Below are 22,564 nucleotides of genomic sequence, written 5' to 3'. Positions count from 1 at the left end.
TGGGTTGTATTCAATAACCCCCAAAATTTGATTATTTTTGTGTAGAATAAATAACCCGAAAAGTTGGGTTCTTTTTGTGCTCAATAACCCAAAAAGTTGAGTTATAATTTTTTTTTTTGTTGTTTAATAAATAACCCAAAATGTTTGGTTATTTTTTTAAATTCTGTAAGCTAAAAAGTTGGGTTATTTACATTTTTGGGTTAAATAAATTACCCCAAAAGTTGTGTCAGTCCCCTTTTGACCCAATTTGGGTAATATTTGACCCAACTGTTTTTGGTGTGTGTGATATTGTGATTAAACGCCTGTGATCTCATCAGACACACGCACACTCGCTCAAGTGCACACCTGTGGCGATGCCGTCAAACAGTGATAAGACTCTGATTGGCTGCCTCTTTTCTGCTGCAACTGGGGCATACAACTTGGCTGGCTCCTGGGAGACAAAAAAATGGCAACAAGCTTGGGCTCATTCAATTGTCTGGGAACGTTCGTGGCAGTTCATATGCGTAACCTAACGACACAAGACTTACAAATTCCTGTTCATGATTGTTGGCGAAAAAATGCTGTAGTCGGCAGGGCCAGTCGTCCCGTCGCCGCAGTAACCCATGAGTGTTCCGGGGCCCACACATGTAACAGTTCCACGGGTCCTCTTTGATGGCCGCCGCTGCCGAGCCGATTCCTACCAGGAGATCTACGCACTCCACGCAGAAACACCTGAGCATAAACACAGGCACAAAATCGGAAGATGCCACACATGGTAATCATGGGATTATTGTCTGTATTTTTAAAGAGACTATTTTACTAGGCTCGAATGTTTCCTTTACACATGATTAGATAACTGGAGCATTTTTAGGAGTACAAAAAAAGTTTTGATACTATCATCACTAACTCATGCCTGCCCTTGTAACTGCAACGCACGTCACACTTCAACACTGACCCTGGCCTGTGCGACTCCAGTCAAAGAAATCTGCCAGCGGAGAGAACTATTTTTGCACAATTGGCCATAAAAGGAAATGTAGCGGTTCCATTGAAGTCCAGTCTAAGCTCTTGGCCTTGGCCACATAAACGCTCAACTGGTGCACATTAATCCCAAGAGCAACAGCAGCCTACTGACCTACAGCAGTTGTTGTTGCCGCACATGAGCACCTCCCTCCCTCCGCAGCAGATGGTGCAGTAGGATTGGTAGCCGTCGTCGTCGTACTGGTAGGCACACTCTAAAAAGGAATTCTGTCAGAGCGCAGGAGAAAAACAGAGGTTGAAACAATGAAATCTTGCATTTCATTTTCATAAATCTTACTGCATCCTTCCATTATGAATCGCTTTTCTATCTCGAATATGACATTGTTTTGTTTATTTATTGCAACCAGTCCCATGACTTAATTACCACATCTTTTGGGATCATTGAGGTCTGAATTTCAATCGACTCAATTTAAAAAAGGGGCATTTTATTTAGCTATTAGTTGAAGAACGCATCTTTCAATAATAATCACGATTTATCAGCAAGCACCTTACTTTGCAACCCACACACATTGCTCCCATGAAGAGCGGATGCTCCAGAGAGACGTTGAGGCTTCCACAGGAGATACAGATATCTGCGGGGGGGAGAAAATAAACATAATCAGATAATAGTCAAACATTGTGTTTAGTTCAATGTTTACAACTATATTTAATATCAAATATTAGATTTATTTACTCCTACATTGTGCATATAAAAAAAAAACATGATACCTTACTTACCTTCTATGTTCTGTGTTTTCTTTTTAATCTCCTGTATAAGTCTCTCTGGAGAAACAAAATAAAGTGTTATTAAAATGATGTATGGATACAACAATACTGTATTGCAATAATTAAATATGCCGCAGCGTTGAAGACAATTTGTCATAGAACTGTTCCAATCTCTAAATGAGACCAAATTTAGCTGTATTATCATTAAAAGGCAAAAAAGAAAAGAAGAACAAAAAAAAGAATATGAACATCCTATTTCTGTATAGGAAGACAGCTCACTGACTAATTTGGAATGGAAGTAGGCTTCTTTGAAAATCTTAATGCATCCATTTTTTATCCCTAGCCGAGCTGACTTGAGAAGCAGTGTAACCCCCCTGGGCAGGTCACCAGTCAATCACAGGGTAATACTCAATTTCACGGTAAACTTATGCTCACCTCTGGTTCCTTCGTCAATCACCTCCCTGATCTTGGCTTTCTCCACTGCGTTCTTGCGAGGTTTCTTGGCAGGGGGAGGAGTATATGCTGCCTCTGGTTCTGTCCACATCTCAGAGTAGACGTCTTTATATGGATTCTGCTCCTCTGTGAAAATGATGCAAGTATGACATACGGTAGGTATAGACAGTGTAGACATAAATGTGTGTGCGTGCGCATGAGCGTATATACCCTCAGGAGGGTCCAGTGATTGTGGGCCGTTGGGTAAGAAGCCAGTCATAGCCCATTCTATCATCTGTCGGGTCTGAGGCTCCACACCTTCTGCGTCATCACTCGGGTCACAGGAAGGAGTTGGTCGTCCTGCTCGCACACTTGCCACCTGGATACGGAACAAACATACACATGATCCATCCATGGGCAGCTGGAGCCTATCCAATGACAGAGACAAAGATCTATAAATCCAGATTTTTTTTTAAATATGAAATTAATGGCAATTTTCTATTTTCCTGATTTCAAATTTCTAGTTCCTGGTCTTACAACAGCCACGAGAGGTCAGCCGATACTGGTATCGAAATTCGTCATATAGCCCATTCCTAAACTTTATCTAACATTGGAGCATGTTTAGTGACATTATCCGTTGATATGTGCTAAAGAAATGTCTTCAAATGTGATGGAACTTTTAACAAATAAAATAACAATTAACAAATTAAATAAAAATGTTTTGAAAATAATAAAATAAATAAAAATAATAAATAAATGTAATTAAAATTAAACAAAATTAACAAAGAAAAATTACAATATTTTTCTCTGTATGTCATGACTAGGTGAGGAGATGCGAGTGTATTACCTGCAGAGCCTCAAAGATGGCTTTGCGGTACATGGGCTGTTTGTTGTAGGTGGGCTGGTGAAAGGCAGACGAGAAAGAGCTCAGCAGCATGAGTTTCTCCACGCAAACCTGGAAAATGACGCAAAGGAGTGATCTTAGACGGCTCAAAATATCCCTGCAAAATAACTCCAACTGGTCAGGAATGCCTTGTAAAACAGAAGAAGAGCCTGTGTTTGATCAATTCACTCACCACAGAGAATTTGCCGTCTCCGAACCACATGACCCAGCGCGTACCGTCGGCGGCTCGACTACGGCCGCTCATCAACCAGGAAACAATCCTGCCGGGCCACCAGGAGAAACCTCGCAGCTTCCCGAACACCAGCGTGCCGATGCCGAAGCCTCTGCCATCCTGTGAAAAAACAAAAGACTAAAATTGTAGAATTACAGCACATCCAAATTAAGGGGTCCAAAATGCATGTAGTGTTATTGTGTTATGGAGTAAAATTTAACTGATACACAACTCTGTCCTGGCTAACAGTACAACATGGTCTGGAACATGTATGAGAACGTGCAAAGCAAATTTGGCTTTCACCTGGTACTCGATCTCTCTGGGCGTTGCCTGGTCTCCTCTGGCGACGGGTTCTGGCGTCACAGCAACAGTTGGCGAGGCGGGATCGGTTTGTTGCTGGGACGGCAGAGGGTCCGGGCTGGCTGGCTCCTCCTCTTTTTGGAAGTCAGCTTCCGATGTCAGGTCATCCATCATGCACATCTCAGCTTCCCTGTAAGCTCGTCGCTCTGCCTGTGGAGGTGAAGCGGAGGTCAGTGTCAACAACTCAGGGAGTACAATTTTCTACAGAATTATTTTGTTAAGGTAAGTCAACAAATAAAACTTTAAAAGATTGACAAAGATTCACAGGCAACATCAGGTCATTGAACGTTGGTTTCCCTCAGTGCTTTATAGGCCTGGCGGGTCGCAGGTGTTTGTTCTTTTTTTCCCCCTCAACGGTCCGAATTTTGTTCCTAGTCCGTCCCTGACCACCAGGTTTAGCAAGTTTTCCAGGGGCAAACCCTAAACATGACCAATAATATGACTTTCCCAAGTTTACAGAGAACAAGAAAGTTATTTGGTTCGATTCACATTAGCCCGCGGCCACCAGAGAGATTCCCGGATTTATATTTAATGTGGGCCTTTGCAGTTGATCTGTTAACAGTTCAACATCAAGGCTTCGCTGCTACAGGCTGCGAGAACAATCCCTTAATTGATCCTGTGAAACAGGAAGTAAGCAGGGCGGGGAGTGCAAGCTGGCGATGCAGTTCACCGGGTTCAACTCAGGAAGGAGAAAATACTACGCCGTGAGAGGCGAGTGTGTGAAGTAGCACAGCAGGGAAAAGCACAATCATGACCATAGGCAATAATTAGCGCTATTGAGCAATAGTTTACGAGCATATCGTTCCAGTTTTTCGGTACCAAAAACTCGTAAAACCTTTGTCCTGCATATGATTTAAACAAAAGCCAGCCAGCCGCTCTGTAATGATTCTGATTTGAAATCAGGCTTAAACTGCAGTTGCCAAATGCTAACCAAATGTAAACATGACACCGCTCTGTCGTTTGTGTTACCGAAAAGAGTCAAATTTGACCTCAGCCCACTTCAACAGTCGGAATCTGGTTGATGAGAAAGCAGCAAAACATATCCAGACCATGAAAAAAATTCAAATAAAATTCTCGCTGTTTGAATGGATCAGCATGATTTACACAGCACATTGTTCACTACTCCAGCTGGCCTGTAAACAGCATCTAAAGGAATGAATGTGTGAAACAAGCAACAGTAAAGTGACTGCATAAATTACTCACTGAAAGAGACAGTAAAAGTAAGAGTGACTATTCACTCTCCCCTCCGTTTGACCCGAAAACTCATCTCGGCTGATGTTGACTTCTGACCTCATAAACTAAGTTCTAATCGTCCCGTTACATGGGCCATCGGCAGACCACACACAATAACACACTGACACAAATACACAAAAATGTTTAGTGAAAGAGAAAATCCACATCGTTGCAGGTTTCTAAAATATTCGGATGATTATGTAAATACAGTTTACAGTGTATCTAAAACTTTGTGACATCGTTTTGCTCCATATATGTAATAGACCTTGGAATGATAACAGTGGAATTTTCACTACAGCAGATTGTTCAGTTCAGATTGTTTGACAGTCAGACATCAAACACATTTGAGGGATTAAAATGTGAAGATCTTAATTAGAGCAAGGCCTCTAAAGCAAGACTCAGACAATTTCTCATAGTGTTATGAAGGTTTTTTTTTATACTTGTATCAATGTTTAGAATGTTAGTCTTACTTATAACTAGGTTTTACACGATCAGGATTTGTTGGCCGATCAGCAATCAACAAGTTTGGAAAAAAAGATAATCGATCACTGATTCGATCAAAAGATGGATCAATTTATCTATTTAAAAAAACATTTATATTTACTCTATAGTCAACTGCCGCAATTTGTTGGGGGGGGGGGGGGGGTGCCTGACTTACAAATAGTGAAAACCCTTGTATATTTGACGCCAATTGAAAAGCATGGAAACAATACAAAATAAAAAAATATTAAATATAGCATGCAATGTCTTATTTTGCAAAGCCAACCAATGACGTCATTGATCAATCCGGCAAATTAAGACATTATAGCTGCTCACCAATTTTGCATCAAATGCTAAATATCGCCCTATCCCGATCGAACTGATCAGATCAGCATAAAGTCTACCCAAAACACACTTTTCCATTTGCGTTTGGGAGATTTCAAGTGTGTTTTTGCAAAAAATCTTTAAACCAAGCAAGTCAGTTTTTCTTCACCTGGATCCAAAGGTGGAGGGAATTATGAACAGTTCCATATACCAATTAGTCTACACAGGTAGAGGGTGTGCACACTTAAACTCCAAATTGTAGCACCTTATCTCAGCTGTTTAATTTGATTTCCCCTCTTGAAAAGATGCATTTAAAAAATGGAGTAGTACTGATCATAGATCACATTAAAGATGGAACAACATTAGCTATCTTGGTCACATTTTTTCCTACAACAAAAGCCTGGCATCTGAACAGGGGTGTGCTGACTTATTATATCCACCGTGTCACATCTAACATCTATTAACTGCTGTTCAAATAATTGCACCAACGTCATTCTACTACACAGCAACTTGAGCATTTGTCACACCACATTCAAGTAGCCATGAGGTGAAATGACGAAAAGAAAGCCTAACACAAGCGTTCCTGTGATTGAGAATTTCCACGCGGATTACAAAGACATCAGGAAGGTTGCCATGAGTTACAACTTTGAACTTTAGTGAACCCTTGCGGCCAGGCCAGTGTGTTTACTCCCGGTGACACCCCCTTGATCTGTGACCCCGCATCCTGTGACCTAGCCAATGAACCGTTAGCAACACCCCCACCCCCCCACCCCCACACACACCTTTACAACCGTGACTGACCCTGACCTCCGAGTGAACTCAGACACACACACACACACACAAACACGGGACCATTAAAAGAGGAGTTAAGACCCCCTCTCACACTGTCAACAGGCAAATGACTGCTCTTTCATTCTTGATGATCTTGGGATTAAATCCACAGAAAAAACATTGATGTGGCTGTGCAACTGATTTTTTGTTTTGTTTCATTAATAATAAATCGTGTTGAATATGCATTTGCTAAGGTATTCTTTTTTTTTTTTTAAATCGTATTTCCTATACAACAGAGCCTTTTGGAATTGGGTGAATTGATATGAGTCTCTAAAATGATAATAAATACATTTAAAAAAATACAGAATAAATAAATATTGACTCGATTAGTGTTTTCAACCCAGCTGGCTCAAAATCCATCAAAATGACAATCCAAACCAAACAACCATAACTGCAACTCTGACAGATCTGAAGCTGCAATCTAAAACACTTCAGGGTGCAAACTAAACTCTCAAATGAATGCAATCCCAAACAGTGGAGGAGTCTTTCAATGTTGTTTTTCAAAATAAATAAATAACTAAAAACATAAAACACATTAAATATCCTCTCTATAAGCACTTAATGCCAACAGGGGTATAAAAAATGTTTTATATTTCTTTTAAAGTTTAATTAATTTTGCTGAAATAAATTACAATAATAGAAAGAGATTTCACTCATGACATTTAGTAAATTACAAAAAAAATATTGAACTTACAGATAGGACCTGGCATTGTTCCTCCCTGGCTCTCTTTCTCTCTGTCATTCTCTTCAGTGTCTCTCTTCCTTCAACAGTTTCCTCTCTGGTCGTCTCCTTGACTCACACACTCAAACATTCTTCTCAACGCTTACGCTCTGCTGATTGGTCAGCCGCGAAGCAAGCGATTGATTTACAGGCTTCCTCAGCTCACACATGACGAGGTGAACTCCCACAGCAGAGTCGCTCGTCGTGCTGATGAATGTGCAGAAGCCGCTGGGATTTACGTGTGATGATGACACCATGGATACCAAACAACAGATCCGTACCAATGCGTGCATGAGAAGTGTGCATGAAGCGCCTTATATAAAGCGATAAAAAAATTCAAATTGGATGTGATAGTTAGGACCTCTAACGCCCATGCAAAAGATTTTTTAAATGTGAAAACAGTCAAACAGCATTTTTTTAAAGGTTCTGGGTACTTTCACTTGCAGAATATTGCCAAACCTGATTTCTACTGAGCCGCTAAGCAAGGAACTTCAACACCATTCAAATAGATTTGAAATGAATTACACATTCACTCGACAAGACGTGCACATGTTCTACTCAACTGAGAGCCGCTCCGCTGCTTTTACAAGCTACACCAAAACGGGTCAAACTCTGAAGACAGACGGAAAGAAGGATCATTGACTGCTAACTAGTAAAAAGAAAACATGCCCTTAAATAACAATGTGCTGAAGAATGGGTTGAAATTGCAGCAGATATATGAAACCTCTGTAGTATGTTGTTGGAATGTCGGGATAATGCCTCGATAATGCGTATCACACAAGACCTCAGTTTATAAAGAGAGCATCCAAGGATTAAATCCCGGTTTTACTTCTTTTGAATTTTTTTCATTGAACCTTCCAAAGAAGGGGCGTGTTAGTAGAACAACATGAGAAGAAAATAATATGCACCAAAGTTACAGTATGCGGATTCTAAGGCATATATGGACACTTGATATCAAACAGTAGCTGCGTATGCACACTTATGTCAAGTGTCAGGCGATTCAAATTTTCATCATAAGTAATCGCATACGATTAATCACAAATTTTATATCTGTTCTAAATGTACAATAAAATATTTGTTTGAAGTTTTCATACTCTTGTTAACATTAAAGGGGGAAAACATTTAAACTAATAGAAGTATGGCTGCATCTTTCACTCATTGATAACGTAATTTCATAATAATTAATAAAATTGTGTTAAAATTAAACAGATGTACTGTACTTTTAAAAAACGAGTGTGATATTGATTTGTGTCGAGGTCCTTTTTCCCTGCCACTAGATGGCATAATAACATTTGTAAGACATTGGTGCCGTTCTACGCCATGGTGGGCATTCTGGTGTATTCGGGTGGTTTTCTTGGTGGCTGAAAATCGGCTACATTTTACGCCTGCTAGAACATGTCTAAGCATTGGCGCAGGTAGTGCGTAATGTGATTTTGGTAAATCTGATCAAAGCATGCAAAAGGCTGGTTAAAAAAGATGGTGGCTCACTGAGTGGCCCCTTGATTAATTTTCTTTCTTTTCTTTTTTTTTTGAGCTTTTTTAGAAGCTAAATAATGGCTGATATTTCCCCTCTCTCAAAACCACAGCAGTTGTTACCATGTTTCCTTCAAACAGCAATGCAACGAGAATTTAATGGGACTGTTAACAACTGGCTGCAGTTCAATACACCAACACACACATACAAACACGCACACACACACACACGTGCACACAATAGTATAAAAATCACAGAATGATGGAAGGGGTTAACCTTTACCCTCAGCCGTTTCAGGCTAGGAATGTAACGCCGCTGTTGCGTGTCAGTTTAGTATGTATTGCACACAAACAGAATTTTTTTGCACATTGAATGCCGGCTGCTCCAACAATGCACACTGTTAAATGTATTTAATTTAATTGATTTAAATGTTCCTGATTCTGTTTCTTTCGCCTTTGTTCGCTTTTCACTTATCAATTCCAACTGCCTTGAGCGACAATAAGAGAATTAGCACAGAAAAAAACATGTGGCTTGATGCTAAGTAATGTCAGGAAGTGAGCACGCTCACAGGAAGTGGCACTTGCTTTCTGACTTTTGTATAATTACGCACTCTAGTCTGAAAGCATGAATTTTTTTCCGATTGTCTGACCCAATTAGCATGCTTGTGTGCTATTGTCGCCGTTCTAATTTACAAAATGCATATTAAGGCTCCTTTTGTTTCCAAATCAAAGCCGGTTTATGATGTTGTAATTATAGTGGCAGTCGACTGCCAGCTACAACAAATGCGGCAATGCACTCGGCTAGCTGCTCAGTTGCCTGTGATGATCTCGTCCTAAGGTTCCACATCTCAAATGTGTCAGCAAGATGGGCCGTCAAGCGGTCTGCTGATTTGGTCTCCCTTGCTTGCTAACAACATAGCAGGTCCAATATTTTCACCAGCCACACAACATGTGCAACCAACTCCAACAACTAGTCGAGCAGGACTTAAACAGATGAGCTACTGCTAACCCACAATCATAAAACCGTCATTCCTACAACACGTAAACCTCCAAATCGGAACAATTTGGTTCATGTTCCGCTAACCAATTGTGTGTCTTCAGAGACATGAACTACACTTCCTTCCTGTGTAAATAAATCATCATGTCAACTGTGTTTAACATAAACGGTTTATTTAAGGAGACATATGCCATTTTTTTTTAAAACAGCTCCCAGGTGTCTTAATAATGTCTGTGACACGTTTTTGCCAAAATGCTCCAAAAGATCAAGAATTACAGAACACTTATCGCCCTTTTTTTGAAAAATCTATTTTGTGGGCCGAGTACGGTCTTCATTACCATGGCAACAAGGTGCAGAGCTGGGGAATTGCAATGAAGCAACTAGCTACTAAAAGCCCACAGTGTGAAAAAAAAAGAAGAAAAAAAAGAAAGGCTCCAATAAAAACGCTGTTTACTAACAGTAATGTATGCTAATATTGCAGCTGTGGTTAGCTTTGACTCTCATATGTGATTCAGTGTAGTCAAGATTGTGGTTTTAGAAATGATAAATCTTCACCCGAGCTCAGCTTTCAATTATGAGTTTCCCCAACGGCTTGCTCGCACGTTTCAGGAAAAAAAAAGTAGCATGAGCAAGAATAACTCAAGGATCATTTCTCAAAGGGACGACATGAGCTATGAGAATCAGCTACAGCTAGCTCAATCTGAAATGTACACACATGTGGCATTATATCGCGAAAGCATTCAGAAAACCAAGCAGTTGAAAGTGCTATGGCCGACTTCCGTTTATTTAATTCCGTATCTGTGATGCAGACAAAACCACAACTTCCTGCAGCTAGCCATGTTCACGTGTGAGCCTAAATTAACATCCTGAGAATGCCCTAATTCCCTAAATGGACTGATTCAAAGTGTTTCTGTCCGTACTGTCTGTTTTTTTTTTTATTATCATTATTATTATTATTATGAGTAAATACAAATAAAATAAAACAAGATATAAAAGCCTCCATGTAACTGCAGCTCACACCTCCATCTTCCAGCGGCTGAGCCATTCTTCCTTCTGTCTCCTGCTGATGTAGTACGGATCTCCGGCCTGGAAAGTCACTCTGGGGACCGGCTTCCTACGCAACCTCCCTGTCTCACCCTGCACACACAGCCACAAAAGCTTGATATATCCTTCACTGACTACGTACCGCTCGTACTATAAGAATATTTCACTTCATTGTTGCCAGTAAGGGGGGGGAAAAAAAAACACTGACATTTGGAGAGCAACCGCTTTACTCACCTCTCGCGGGGAGTCACAGCTTGTGTCATCTGCTTCATCTAGAGAAGGTAAATGACAGGAAATGGGTCATTTGTACTGATTTAACACGAGGCTTACGAAGGATCTTCATTTGCGGCTTTTATTACTTTTCCCTGGCACGCATGTTTAAAGTTGAAGTGCCTTCAAAGACTGCCATCTGGAAGTTATTTTAGTTGCAGTCATGCTTCCCCGCCCTCCCCCCATCAAGACTCACATGACAGTAAAAAATAATAACTGTTTCATTTTCAGTTGATTTTTCATCAAACGTCTTTCACATCAAATCAGCACCAGCAAAGAAATAAATACATCAACGTGTTCAAAATACAGTGGAACCTCAAAACTTTCAGGAAGAGTTTCTGAAAAACTGCCTCAAAAGTTGGACAAAATTGTAGAGAACCGCCGTGTGAAACATCAGCACATCTCATGAGGCTTCAGCTAAAGCTAACATTACTAAAAGTGCATACAGTGCAAGAACCAGATTTTCGAGAACATGATTTTAAAAATACCTTCATTGATCTTAATGATAGGTATGGGAAAAGAGTAGTGATAGATCAATGTGGTTTTTTTTTCCAGAACCGATACAGAGTATTAGAACTGACATTTGGAGCAGATATTCATTTGCAGTCAAAAGGATACTATTGACATCAAATGTTTTTCATTGTAAAAACACTTAATTTAACTTAATTAAGTTTTCCAAAATGTCAATATAAGTGAAATTTTTGTGTTTGTTTTCAGTTCTAACAAAAACAAAGAGTCAGGACATTCCAATGATCTTAACTCTGATGCAGTGCTAAAATAGCCAAAAAGCATTTACGCTTTATTGGTATGTTTTCGAATTAGGGTTGTTGTCCCGATCCGACTGACAAGATCGGAAATCTGGGCCAATCGCGTGATTTTCAGCTGAAGCAAATCAGATTTTTATTCTGATAAAGAAGGGCACCCGCAAATCATTTGACTGCATTATACACAAGTACAGAGAGAAAAAAAGCTGTTTTTTAAGGATGATTTTGGGAGCATATTACACACAAGTGCGTGTTATTCATTGGCACTTGTTTTATACACTTGAATGAAAGGTAACAGAGTTAAAGCATCACTTGTAATATTGCCTGTTCAGTTAATTGATAATAAAGGTTTTTTACGATGACTCGGGAACTACAAATAAGTGAAATACGGTTTCGTTTGGCTTTGAAAGTCCCACTGTATCGCCACATGCCTTTTCACTCAAAACAATACCCTTATTCCTGTCGTTATGCTTTAGTTTCCGACGCCCACGTTTCTTGCGAGGGGAAGGGGAGGGCTCCAGCTCCCCCGGCAGAGTTGAGGGGTCAGAGGGGTCAGACGTTGCCATCTCCTGGAAAACAGATGGCGCAATCTGCCTGAGTAACCCGCTGCTGGTCACGATTCATCAAAAGACATCTTAATTGCACACACACACACACATACACACAAATGTACACACATCACACTACATACAGTACATAAAACTCATATATGGAGTAGCTGCAATACTTGCACGCCAATTAGTCTGCCCTTGTTAGAACGCGGAGACTTGCATATCCAGCAGCGTGTGTAATAAACACCCAGACTGCCATAAACACAATACACACTAGTGAGATAAGAAAGGGGGGGTAATTTGGGTAGTGTAATCATTAATGAGCACATGTGTAGGATATTTTTGCTTTAAAGAATAACCACTTACTGAAATACATTTAATTAACTTGACTTCATTTAATAATCATATAAAAGACAACAAATGTTGCAAATTTGGAAAAAATTTGCCTCTTGCGGTCTTAGCGCTAAACTAATCTATAAGCCAATGATTTATTGATTAGCACCAGCATTAACCGTGCTAAACCCTAATCATGTTTCCTTCTAAAAGGCCAGAAGCAGTTTTATGTGTCGGATACAGACATGTAGTTAAAAAAAAAAAAAATGGAGGAGGGGCTGGTAATGCCAAGTTTGTACTTCAATGCTGGTGAGTGCTAACAAGCTGAAAGAGGCTGTAATGAGCAGGTGAGAGGACACATAAAAAAAAAAAAAGGCATAAACCTCGACTAAAAGGGCCTCGGGACTACACCAGCTCACACGATTATACAAAGTCCAATTGCAGACACAAAGTGGACATATTTCGGTGATAGTGTCCTTAAGCACACCACATACGCACGATATATTTTCTTGCTAATGGTTGATGTTCCCCCAATGCAGAATAAATGCATGCAAGAGTTATTATTTGCCACTACATCGACTCCATTACGCTAATGCTGTTTAATTAAGATTCTAAAACGAGAGCTGGGAACACACCTTGCTTGAATGGAAATAGCAAAAATATCAAATGTTAACACACCACCAGGCATTCATTCAAATGACGGTGAATTAATAACAAGGTTAAATAAATTCACAGAGTAAATTCGTCATGGGTAGTAAAAAAAAAAAAAAACTACAAAAAAACTGATAACATAACTTCAACACTAGGCAAATTAAAGTTACGTCAAATTCAACCGCTGGCTAAGCAAAATTAAAATAAAATGTTAAAAATGAAATAACTTAGCTCAAATCAAATCAATACACAGGCAATAAAAAGGATGGATAACTGTAAAATGGTTTTGTCATTTGCGTCTCAATTAGTTGAATATCATCAAGTGCCTTCGTCGTGAGCACACGGCAAATATCGTTTGAACCCCCAGGAGGGCATTAAAGCTGCATTAAGCAATTTCCCACTTATTAGGAATCATGAACGCAGCGGTAGGTTGCTGTAGAACATGAGCTGATCTAGCTAGTAGGTAGCAAACAACTGACTACTTACTCATTCAGAGAGGAACGCGGACTTTTCCACTGCAGTCGTCTGTGAAATGTAAGCGCATGGCGGGCCTGGTTCCCCGATTCCTGAAAAAATCTCGGGTTGTTTGTTTGGATTTCTATATGTTCCGACGGTCTTCCAACTAGCCTCGTGGGAAAGTGGATTTTGTGAGGAAAAATGTTAAACCACAATAACAATATAGTTGTATTATATTGTATTACATTCGAGTTAATACTGTATATTGCATTGTTTAATTGCTTGATGCAGCTTTAACATTCAACTCAAGTAATTTCATTTGCTCTACCCAGAGATCATCCACTATAACAGCATCCTCAAATTGAGCAGTGTCACAAAACACACACTGTGTCGACACTCTTATAGCTGTAACATATTCATTATTTTTCTTCCTTCTGGCTAAGAACCTCATTGTCAACTAAATGTAAACAAAAGACAGGAAACAAAACAATTTTATAAACGTTATCTAATAAACAGCTATTAAATGAAATGCATTTGAAAGTCAAAATAAAGTCAATAAATATGGAGGTGGTTATTTACACACGAAAAAAATATATTGAAAACTTTATTTTTTATACAAACACCATTGTGTAAAATGTAAATAAAAACAGAACAAAATTATTTGTAAATCCTATAATTAATTGAATAGAATACAAAAGACAATCTATTAATAGTAATTGGGGTTCGTACCAATGCCTCAATTTCTGCTTTGCAAGAGTATTTTGTTGCCAGCACTTAAAAAAATGTGAAGAAAACAAGCCCACCTGCATTGTTTTGACCATGAAGATAGCGATCATAAACTTTAATCACTACCTCACCAAACTGACAGTCCTGTCGTCGCCTAATCTGGCAGCACCTGCCTTAAAGCACTGAAACATACTTAGGTGTCAACTTTGTGTGTGAGCGTGTGCATGCGTGTGTGTGTTCATGTGTGCATGTCTGTGCATGCATGTTTCACTCAACTTTTATTGAGGTGATTAAACGAAATACATCTACAAAACGAAAATAAAATATATTATTATTATTATTATTATTATTATTATTATTATTATAAAATATATTGTACGTGAAGCATTTCTAGTTGTACTGACGTGTATTATCCTTGTAAGAGAAAAAATATACTGTGCAGGGGTCAATGTTTTCATATACACAGAAAATATAAATCACCGGATGTACTTTTCGATATATTTGAACTTGTATGGTTCAAAATAAAGATGTCATCTTACTCTCACTGGGAACAGTTCTTCAACACAGTAAAAAAAAAAAAAAAAGGAAAGACAAGATGCCTTGATTAATTTCAAAGCAGAACATCCAAAGAAACTTTACAGTAAAAGTTAATGGAAGTCATCTTATGTTATACTGCAACATCTCCAATCAATTAGATCAAGCCAGACTGATCTGAGACTCTTCTGGTCTAAAAGCACTGCCTCAAATGGAGAACACGTGCATAAAAACACCACATGGGCAACATGTGACACAGAAAAAGACCGAGAAGACGGAAGGTGTCCTTTACCTTCACCTTATGGAATTAAGAGCAGCACTGCAGCGACTAAAGAAATCAAAATTCTGAATAGGACCAACCCAACAACAAACTTTATACCTGGCTAACATACATTAGCCATCCCCAATTAGCGTCCCGTGCGCGAGACAAGCCAAGGTGTCGACTCTGTGACATTTTTGTCATAACCGAGCATGAGGAGTCCAACAAGTAGCTCGTCAGAAATAGCTCAATGCTGCCATTTGGGCCACGGGAGATAGCTAGCGTTAGCTTAGTCGCTCGTCGCCAGGAAAGGATTAGCACGTTCAAGCTTCCCTAAAGCAGCCACTTTCAAAGCGGGAAAAGAGGGAATGGATTGGAAAGTGGTGACTGTTTCACTGGAGGACTTATTCATTTTAAATAAGGGGTTAGGATTTTTTTTTTGTTTTAAGCTGTAAAGGTCATTCCACCTGCTGGTGTTTTGTTATGGGGAGCTAGCAGTTGGCTAACGTGCACAGTCACCCGTATCTAAAATAAGAAAATGTTTACTTCATGTATCAAATTTCCTTCCGTTTTACAATTTAAATACCATATTCAGTCATCTAATGTGCTAAAACTCGTCAACGAGAATTAAAAAATTTTTTTTAAAAAGATTGACATCACGTATCATCATCTTAGGAGAGGAAACAGCACAGGAACTTTCTGGACATTTGTGCTACAGTTCAATAAACTGCAACATTGTGTGCATGCTTGAGCGAGACAAGCCCACGCTTAGCCCGCCCACTTGGTTAGACAGCAAAACATGATCGAACCTGCTCCCTGGTACACATGACTGCACTTGGTACATACGTGTATGACAGGTTGGCAGCTGGCTCAGTCTTTGTTTTTGATTACGAGTGTTTAATCAGCTGTACTGACTTGACAAACACACAATACACATGGGAGAGGGAAAATGGGGGAAAAGACACAAACTTGCTTATATCCACATTAACTAATTATTTTGTCGACAGACAAAACATTTTTGTTTTCCAATCCCATTTTTGCTCAATGTTGAAATGTTTACCGTTACTGTACACTATTGTGAACGTAACTTTCAACCAGCATTTTCCCCGCCGCGGGTGGCAATTATGAGAGAGGAGGCCACTATTGGAGGATATTTGCTGTTTGGAATAACTTGAGGAGAGACAAACGTAAAACACAGAGATGAAAAAAGACGTAGAAGAAACCTTAAAATAATATGAATCTGATGACGAAATTATTGGAATGTCGAGGGTTTGAATTTGGAACTTGACTTCACACCACAGAAGATGATCATGTTCTGTACTACGAACAAAAAAAAAGTCATTATTTGGGAAAAAAAAAACCATGTCATTTGTAGTCTATAAAACAGTAATTGCTTGATACAAACTTCACTTGATGCACTTTTTTGTTTGGAACGAAACATAGCATGTAACGTTGACAGTGCCGAGCAAACACAGAACACGACAATCGCAATCAGCTCAGTGCCAACCTTCACTCGCTGCTCACATCAGCTCTCAACACAACCCCCCCCCCCCCCAGCCCCCCCCCCCCCCCCCCGAAAAAAGTCAGCGATCATGCTTCTCTTTCAAAGACAAAGAGAGAGTGAGGTGACAAGATTCACTCACTGTCTGCCGATTATTTTGGACAAAGGAGAAGGCAATCAGCAGCAATTGCATTTGAACGGTCACACAATCAAATTGAAACAGGAAAGCAAAACAGTTTCTATTTTGAAAAAAAGTATTGAGTATTAAGGCCATATTCTGGTAGACCGCGCTACACCTCGACGAGTGACCAAAAGTAGACTAGATTTTAGACAGGCTAAAACCAGGTCTAAGTTGGGGCGCAGGTGGTGAAAAGTGATTTGATGGAGGCGCAGGTAGACAGGTGTGGTGGATGTACAATAATTGATTTCCACTGGCCGGGAGTCAACCAATGGCGTAGTATAAATTCTACCTGCGCTAGTCTTGCAACATAGCAAAACAAAGACAACTCCCCATCATGCGCACAGTTGCATTGCACCGGCACGAAAATAGGGCCCTTATATGGTTGGTGCTCAGCAATGCCAGGAATGCAGGAAATACATCCACGCTAATTATAAGTTTCAACAGGTCCCGTGCCAAACAATGACTTCCCCCTCAAGATTGTCAAATAGTGACACGCTCTAAATGTTGCCACCTTTCGCGGCTGTATGAGACATCATCTCCAATAGTGTCAACAAGATCGGACACTGCGGGCCTCAGCAAAGCATCAGAACAGGATCAAAAAAGTGGTGATTGCGGAGTAAATCCATTTTATAGGCTTGGCGCGAGGCCGATGAAAGCAGATCGTACTCACAGGAAGAAAGGGTTTGCGTTTCCTGCTTGGACGGCCCACTCGCCGCTTGTTTGGAGGGCTCCCAACAGTCGCCTCCTCTGGACTCTCCTGGTCGGCTCCATCTTCAATCTGGTCAATATAAATAGGTCATGTTAAAACACCGCAGTAAATAGCGGCACTGCATACTGTACTGTTGCCAATAGAGGAGCAAGCTGCGTCTTTGGAATTTGTTTGGATTGAGTTTGAGTCGCTTCCCTTTTATGTCATAATTTGCTCCTGCTGTGTCATGCATTGAGATTCTTGCCAGCTCTTGTATTCTAAGCAGCTGCGTCTTATGATGTAGTTTTCTACTTTCCGCTAAAATGTAGGTGAAGCATTACGTGTAGTATGTGTCAACACGATTTACCTCTGTTATAGGTTCAAGTAGCTTGTTAAGTTTTGGTACATTGATAAAACAATTCTTCAGTTCCTGATCATCTCTTGCTACTTTTGGGTCAACATAAACTTTTTATTTTATTTTATTATTGTCTATTATTATATATTATATTTCTATTTCCGTACATAGAAAGCTGATATCTTCATCATAATTTTTTTTTTTTTGCGAAAAAACTAGCCTAATTTCATACTTGTTGATTGTTGACCTCATGACCTTTCCATGGACATTTTATGGTAGGTCTCTGCTTTTCCTCTTCCTTCTTGGACATTTTTAGGTGTTTAAAACAAGTTTTTCGTCTACCTTTCATTTTTCCAACAACTTTAAAAATGTTGACTGTTTAATTATTATTTTTTTTATTTAATCATTAATTCATTTGAAGAATATTTTCTCTAAAAAAATATATATATATATATTATTATTTTTTTTATGTAATCATTAATTCATTTGAAGAATATTTCCCTAAAAAATAAATATGTAAACAAATATTAATTTCTTTTTTTTTTTTAAGAGTTCGACAGGGAGCCACAGGAGAGGCACTAAAGAGCCACATGTGGCTCTAGAGCCGCAGGTTGCAGACCCCTGGAATAGTGTGACCCACTTTGTTTTCTTATCTTGTGCATTTAACGCTATTTGGTCCTTGGTAACATCTTGCAACCGGAGAGCATGCACAGGACTATGATCTAATTCCAAGGCAGTCTGACCATACAGATGCAAGATAAATTCAATTTCCGATCGAGCTTGTATGAAATGTGATTTATGATGACTTCAGCTCGACTATCGTGTTGACATCAACGTCAACATCCTGGTTTCAGTCAGACTAACGGCGTTTTCCATTTGCTCCCTTTCCCTGCTTCCGCTACCGGACCCTGCTTTGCAGTGACAGGAGAGCGGTTGCTGAGGTGCAGAAACTGCTTAGCAACTGTCTCCGACAGGACCGCCGCCGCCGCCGCGCTGACTAAACGCTCTGGTGTCACTTCCTGGATGATCATTCAGTACGGCGAACGGCTAGTAATGCCTGGCTGCCGAATATGGCAGTCGTGTCTGAGTGGACGGAATATTGGGAGCCTGACAAGTGCAAAGGAAACCGTTTTAAGCGACATATTGAGAGGCCCGCTCAACCGTGTCAATGTTAGCGAGGGTCAAAGAGCACAAACACACAGACTGGCCATTCTGTTCCTATATCTTTGGTGGTCTATTTCCGACTCGTGGCGGGTTATTTTAGGCTGCAGCAGTTGCTAAGCAACCAGACTGCAAGCCGGGAGGGAAGAGGAGGATCCCATCAGCATCAGACAGCCTGTCCTCTTTCTCTCGCTTTCCACATCCACACCTAACTTACTCTCTCCATTTTCCTTTCGAGCATTGTGTCCTCCCCTCTCTCTCTCTCTCTCTCTCTCTCTCTGCGCTCCTGAATTATTATGTACTGTTTCTATTTACGATTTCAGTTATCAAAAATTTTCAAATATAGAACTTATTCCACACGGTAGGAATAATTGAGATTTGAAACAACAAAGGCAAAGTCATCCACAATAAATAGTCTTAAACTAATTGCGAGACAGCACAGTAGGCTAAACAGGAGGAAGTTGTAAATTATACAGCTACAATATAATCAGATTATAATGAACATCCACAGGTGGATTCATCCACCTTTATCTGCAATGCTGAGATTTATTTCACTACTCACAAACGATGCGGATTCTGCCAATTTACATCTTTATCATCGGTGCTGCGTTTACATTGCAGATTGTATTACTTCCTGTTCTTCTAAATATGCACAACACAGTGCGTGTGAATGCAAAGAGTTATTTGTATTAAAAGCAAACATGGTGAAGCAGAATTTCGGTGTTAGGCTGCGCACAAATGGAATGAGGAGTCAGCAAATGCTTTTAAATACAGGTTAAAAAATAGTTTTTTTTCACGGGGTGGGGGCGGGGGTATAGCGAGAAGTGTTTCATTTGCATGAGACAGAATTAACGCTTCATAACAGGCAGATTTCGAGGCTAAAGAAGAGATTTTGACAAAAGCATGTCCCATAGAAGACGCCTGGGAAGTATTTTAATTTGTGGGAATAAAATACACTTGTAGAGTAACAATAAACTATACATTATTCTTACCGCGTCGTTGGAGGTTTTGTTTTCGGGTGTCTGGGGCAGTTGGGCGACTGCAGGACTGTTGGACGGCATGACGAAAGCAATTTTACAAAGTTAAAAAATAAAAACGTAGAAAATCAAAGTCCCTCAGAAGCAGCTGGTGAGTCGTCATTCAAACTGCCCCTCAAACTGTCCGGCAATCACTCGGTCACTCAGTCCTCCCTTCTCCTAAAGAGCAGAGAGAAAACGTACAAAACACGAGTGAATAAAACAGCAAGATTGCGTCGATAGAAGATTTTTGGCCATGTGAAAATGTGATCTAATTTTCAGAGTTCAAATACGTTTGAACTTTTCCTCACCTGATCTGGTGCCTCTGCAAAATCTCATTTGCATCCCTCCATTTTTCTTAGCGCTTGTCCTCATTAGGGGGTCAGCTGGAGCCTGCAATGACCACAGATAAGATGATCATTTGTTAGAAAATGTTAACTCAGTACACTAAAATCCATCCAACCATTACTTTTCCACACACGTTTCAATTACGATTTTTGGGTGTGCGATTTGATTCGGAATCGATTTTCAATTAAGAACGATTTTTGATTCAAAATGATTTGATTGACAATGATTTTTGCTTCAATTTATAGATATTCAAGGAATCGTAATGATCTACTCCAGTCTGACTCGCTAATGCTAATTAGTGCGCTACTCGTGGCACTTTTATCACTCAAAAGAACGGCTCCACGCTGCAAAAAAAAAACAACTTTTATTGGAATAACTTGATCGTGATTTTTTCCTTCTACTCTCTAATGTGGCTACAACTTAACAGTGTATCAGACCGTGTGGAACCACACTGCCCCTAAGTGGCCAAATCGGGTACAACATGAACAGCGCTCCCAATAAATGCACACACAAACAAAAGGAAGACAGCATAAAATTATTTAAATAAAATTGATTTTGGGACATTTAAAATCGATTCCGAATCGTACTAAATAAGAATCGTGATTCTTATGAGAATCCATTTTTTTTCTCACACCCCTAATTATTAACCTCACATGCGTGTTTTGGGACTGTGGGAGGAAGCGGGAGTATCTGGGGGGAAAAACACACAAGCATGCAAGAACATGTTAACTCCACACAGAAAAGGACTGAGCTAAGATTCAAACCCAGGACCTCTTGGCTGAGATGCAGACATGCTAACCACTAGCGTACCGTGCTGCCATCTTGCTGGGCTTACTTCTGATGTGCTGCCAACATCACGTCATTGCTACCATCTGCAAGTACTACCGCAATCCAGGAGTGTGATGCAAGATCTATCAATGCCGGACTTTTAACGTGAAGACTAAAACGAAATCAAAACGCTTGATTTATAAATCCTGCAGTACATGTGTGTGAGTTTCCTGGCGTTGTTGTGGAGTACAGTGTGTCACTCCTCACACTGTTGCCTTACATCAGCCTGCACTGTAAAGACAGTCAGGCAGCGGGCCAGCGGAAAACCATGGGTGGAAACTTTGCAGAAAAGGGTGTACAATAACCATACAACACCCCAAGGGTCTTGCTGCTCAATCTGCAGGCCAACTCCTTCCTCCAAGTAAATTTGATGTTGGTCACACACACACGCACACGCACACGCACACACATGCACAGACGCCACAGGCCTATAGAAAGTGTATGGGACAGAAGTTGTTCCAGCTGTATTGCCAGCGGGTTTTTAAATTAGACTCCTGTCAAAGGTCCAAGCACAAGCCTGAACTGGTGGGAGAAGAAAGAAAGAAATTGTTGCCAGAGGGGTGGGAACCCCTTAATTGATAAGTCAAGGTGGGAAGAAGTAGCTGCTGAAAGAAATAGGTCATAAAAAGAGTTGTCTAAAAGCGCAACAATATGTATATATTTTTTTTTTTTATTGAAGAGCTATTTCATTAGCTGTATGTTCATGTTAATTTGAAAAACGCATATAAATATTATACATGAATATTTATTAAATATACTATTACTACTACTATTACTAATAACAATAATAATAAATATTTTAAATATATAAAAATTAATAAATATTTAAAAAGTTGCACAAGTTACATTTGTGTTAAAACGTATTTAAAATTGGCATAGATTATTGTTAGGATTCAATTTTGAATAATTTAAACCTTTAAATAAATATGGTTTATTACTTCAATCGATTAATGACTAAAAATAAAAAATAAAATAATAAAAATCGAGATTTTATTTTTTGGGCCATATCGCCCAGCCCTACAGTCAAGCTAATAACAAATAAACAAAAGTCTTTATAATATTTTACAAAGATATACAGTGGGACAAGTCGTGCTTACGCATTGTCCGTAGAAACTTTTACTTTATAAGCGCATGCCGGAAATGTAGTTGAGTCCTTACGCTAGCATGACATACTCCATCTTTATGACAATTAATATTAGGAGCGACCTCA

The 22,564-nt window shown here is 39.7% G+C and overlaps 1 protein-coding gene across 12 annotated transcripts in view; it reads right to left on the bottom strand.

The window, feature by feature from the left end:
- LOC147158731 (DNA (cytosine-5)-methyltransferase 3A-like) overlaps window positions 1-22,564 on the bottom strand; it is a 31,650-nt gene that overhangs the window by 8,394 nt on the left and 692 nt on the right. For 6 of the 12 annotated variants that reach the window (XR_015090817.1, XR_015090816.1, XR_015090818.1 and 3 more), the window contains exons 2-16: window positions 20,490-20,571; window positions 20,155-20,358; window positions 17,629-17,736; window positions 12,218-12,335; window positions 10,967-11,004; window positions 10,709-10,825; window positions 3,573-3,779; window positions 3,231-3,389; window positions 3,002-3,109; window positions 2,158-2,533; window positions 1,735-1,779; window positions 1,510-1,589; window positions 1,112-1,224; window positions 528-711; window positions 346-430 (exon numbers count right to left, since the gene is read on the bottom strand). Coding sequence is in view for 8 of the 12 variants with exons in the window: in XM_086061131.1 (XP_085917257.1) it covers window positions 346-430; window positions 528-711; window positions 1,112-1,224; window positions 1,510-1,589; window positions 1,735-1,779; window positions 2,158-2,533; window positions 3,002-3,109; window positions 3,231-3,389; window positions 3,573-3,779; window positions 10,709-10,825; window positions 10,967-11,004; window positions 12,218-12,335; window positions 17,629-17,736; window positions 20,155-20,223 (1,807 nt within the window). In the remaining 4 variants the exon portion in view is untranslated. The remainder of the gene's footprint in view (window positions 1-345; window positions 431-527; window positions 712-1,111; window positions 1,225-1,509; window positions 1,590-1,734; window positions 1,780-2,157; window positions 2,534-3,001; window positions 3,110-3,230; window positions 3,390-3,572; window positions 3,780-10,708; window positions 10,826-10,966; window positions 11,005-12,217; window positions 12,336-17,628; window positions 17,737-20,154; window positions 20,359-20,489; window positions 20,572-22,564) is intronic. The other 6 variants (XM_086061133.1, XM_086061134.1, XM_086061136.1 and 3 more) reach the window with 5 other exon arrangements.

The sequence above is a fragment of the Leptonotus elevatus genome, chromosome 18 (assembly GCF_054856555.1).
Source record: "Leptonotus elevatus isolate MCC_2025b chromosome 18, RoL_Lele_1.0, whole genome shotgun sequence".
NCBI classification, from domain to species: Eukaryota; Metazoa; Chordata; class Actinopteri; order Syngnathiformes; family Syngnathidae; genus Leptonotus; species Leptonotus elevatus.
The sequence above is the reverse complement of the archived record's forward strand: the minus strand, read 5'-3'. Positions and strand labels throughout refer to the sequence as shown.